The sequence below is a fragment of the Poecilia latipinna genome, unplaced genomic scaffold, assembly GCF_001443285.1.
Source record: "Poecilia latipinna isolate Pla-1442-1.1 unplaced genomic scaffold, P_latipinna-1.0 Scaffold19, whole genome shotgun sequence".
In the NCBI taxonomy this organism is placed as follows: Eukaryota; Metazoa; Chordata; class Actinopteri; order Cyprinodontiformes; family Poeciliidae; genus Poecilia; species Poecilia latipinna.
In genome coordinates this window covers 344584-347944 of record NW_015112635.1, presented here as the reverse complement: position 1 = coordinate 347944, position 3361 = coordinate 344584, and the positions used below count along the sequence as shown (strand labels likewise).

General features: G+C 35.6%; 1 protein-coding gene across 2 annotated transcripts in view; it reads left to right on the top strand.

Annotated features, from left to right (window-relative positions):
- Window positions 1-3361, top strand: part of cps1 (carbamoyl-phosphate synthase 1, mitochondrial) — a 77667-nt gene that overhangs the window by 43140 nt on the left and 31166 nt on the right. For both annotated transcript variants that reach the window (XM_015034905.1, XM_015034914.1), the window contains one exon: window positions 2455-2649. In XM_015034905.1, coding sequence (XP_014890391.1) covers window positions 2455-2649 — 195 coding nt within the window. The remainder of the gene's footprint in view (window positions 1-2454; window positions 2650-3361) is intronic.

Genomic DNA, 3361 nt, shown 5'->3' with positions numbered 1-3361 from the left:
TTTTGGAAGAATTGCATACAGGTTTATTGCAGATAGATTTGCCTCGGTGTATTAAAACCAAAACACTGTTTAAATGATCTTGTTTACTATCCTTTTCCACAAATGAGAAGATGTTTGTTGCTAATAACACCAGATTATACATGCATGCATTCATTACATAACACATACAGCAGTGTGTTGAGTTTCAGATATCACTTATTAAGTGTACTATGATATACATTTAATAAGAGTGCTGGGTGATGCTTGTTCATTTTCCACATTATGATTTATTTATTTTTTTTTTTTTTGCAACTGGAAGCTGCCTAATTAGTTTTTCTTATAAGTGAAAGAGAATTGTGGTAGCCGTCTTTCAGCCAGCTGATGGACAGTCTGTAGAAACAGCTGCTCTCCATTCAGTCAGATAAAATTCCAGTCCTTCTGGCACTTTCTCATGTATCTGATTAAAATTTTTTAATTCTAGCAATGATGTCATGGATATTTTTGTGGTTTTAAAACCATAATTCTTCTGACCTATTGTCGTTTTACTATGTATTTTGGAAGATATATATATACATTTACAGGAACCTTTTATTTAATCTTGGTATGGCTTGTAATGTCAGTGTATTTCACTTGATCCTAATCATGTCAAAACATATTCAAAGGTGTTCTTATCGTGACCTTTTTCTGTGTTTGGATTTGCTGGTGCCTGTGTATTTACGTGCTTTGACATACTAATGTCTACTGATGTTCCCCTGCAAAGGAATTGTAATCCAGTTAAAGTTACTGATGGGATCACAGTGTGATTAGGTGTTTGTTTGTTCAGGGATGTAGCCTTACCATCAATCCCCCTCTTGCAGATAGTTTTACTCTCTGCAGTTCTATATGTACGTGTTTGCGTGTGCGTGTGTGCGTGAGAGAGAGATAAATACGGCATTAGAGCATGGTGATAACCCCTGGACAGGAGCAAGAGAGCAGGTCCATGAATAATGAAGAGATACAACCTGGCATTGCCATGGAAACAACATCCCCTTTGGATCACCTAGACAGGAAAAAGGGCTGCATGCAGTTATTAAAAAGCACATTCGCAATTTTTCTCTCTTATGCATAGAGTTGTTTCCATGACTTCAGAGAGCATAACATTTGCTCATATTTACTTCCAAGAGACACACAACATTAACAAGTGTTGTTACTTACCTGTCTCTAATTAGATGTACTATGACATGATATTAGTCATATCTGTAATTTTCTTGAGATAGCTTAAACAGTTTCCAGAGCCAAATAAAGTGCATTGCAAATTATCATTACCCTTCAACTTGTTCACTTTTTTAAGATTGCAACACTAAATTTCAAGGTATGTTCTAGAGATGGTATAACGAAGTACTGCAGCCCCCTCTGAGATAACATTTTGTAAAACCACTTTTCACTGCGAGTACAGTTGTAAGCCTCTTGGGTTTAGTTTTGAACTTCTAGGGACTGAATTATTGCCCATTCTTCTTTACACAATGGCTTAAGATCAGTCAAACTGCTTTAGAAATCATTGTGAGCAGCACATATTCCTTTCTTGGTGAAAAATATAGAGCAAATTCAACCTAAATCATTCCTTTGTGGCTTTGGGTGTGCATTTTAGTGTTCTTTTCCTGGCAAAAGTTGCACCCATTCCCCATGTACATGTCTACCTAATAGGTTTTCTTGTGGTATTTCTCAGTATATAACTGCATCCATTGTTCAGTGAACTCTGATCAGACTCCCTGTTGCTGCTAAGCAAAAGCAGGAACAGCATGATACTCCCACCACCACATTTCACTATAGAAATGGTCAGTTCACAGTGATGTGCAGCTTTAGTTTTTCACCACATTAAGCATTTCAGTTCAATTCAATTACTTGATGGGGACAGACGCATATTAACATAGACTGAATAAAACTTCAATCCCAAGCTTGTGTCTTGGTGCTGGTAGTGCAACCTAATTTTCAGCACTTGTTTCTAGATGGGCTTTTCTAAACAATATGTCTTTGACTGTTAAGAAGTCCAATGGTAATAGTAATAAAAAAAAAAAGATGATTTTGACAACATGTGCAAAATCATACATATAGAGCAAGAAAATGTAAAAAAACAAAACAAATCAACACCTAGACACACATTTAAATATGGTTACAATTCTGTTTTTGATGTCAGTTTTATTTCTGACGTAATTCAAAAAGGTTCATTTTAGCTTAATCTTATCAGATAATTTTTCTCCCTCTCCTACATGTAGTGTGGAAAACTGAAAACTTTTCTAATTAGATGACTTTTAATAGCATTTAGTTACACTAGACTTTAGGGTATCTGACTAAAGGGGTCTCAACATATGCACAAGCTGCACTTCCCAGATTTTTATGTGGAAAACATTGAACTAATGAACTTCATGATGTATCCTTTTGTCTTCTTGCTGTTGTTTCCACTATTTCCTAATAAAATAGTTCTTCACTCTTTCATAGGGGTGTTCTGGTAGTATTGTGTCTGTGGGAGGTCAGATCCCCAACAACTTGGCCATCCCTTTGCACAAGAGTGGAGTAAAGATTCTGGGGACGAGTCCCCTGCAGATTGATCGGGCTGAGGAACGTTCTGTCTTCTCCAGCATCCTTGACAATCTTGAAGTGGCCCAAGCTCCATGGAGGGCACTCAGTTCACTGGTGAGGAAATACTAATGGTTTTATTATTTAAAAATATATATATTTCTGAGCAAGTTCTTGTTTTTGTGCTTTGCTTCACGACTAAGACTTTGTTGCTGTTTTCCAAATGGCATCTACAAACATGTCTTTTGGTTGTTTAAAGTTCCTCAAAAGTTGTCAGTTCAGTTCTTGGGCATTTAAGGAGGAATGCATTTCCATCATTCACAAACATTCAACATATAAATTCTGTACATCAGAATTTACATGTTGGGAGAAAAAATAGAATAGCAATTAATCAACTTAGACTTTCTCAAACTACCATCAACATAGATATTCTCTCATTATTAAAACTTTTTTTTTTTTCTTAATTTTAACTTATCCTCGGTTCCATATTATTGAAACAGACCATGAAATACTAGTTACTAAAATGCCAGAGTTTTAAAATTTTTTTTTTTTTTTTTTTTTTCATTGTTTTTGTTTGCATTATTAAGGTACCACTTAAGAGTGATTTATCTTGTGAAAACGTACAGAATCTCAATAGTATATATCTCACATATCCTATTTCTATGTTGGTCTTTAAAAGGTAGTTTACTTTTAATAGGCTACAGCAGCTCTAGCTTTGCTGTGGGGGGGGATGTTTCTCGTGTTTTTCTGAAGCTATTTTGTGTTTATAAATGGTATCTCACCTGGTGAGGAAGCTGTGGGTAATGACTGAGAGAAAACTGCCAAACTG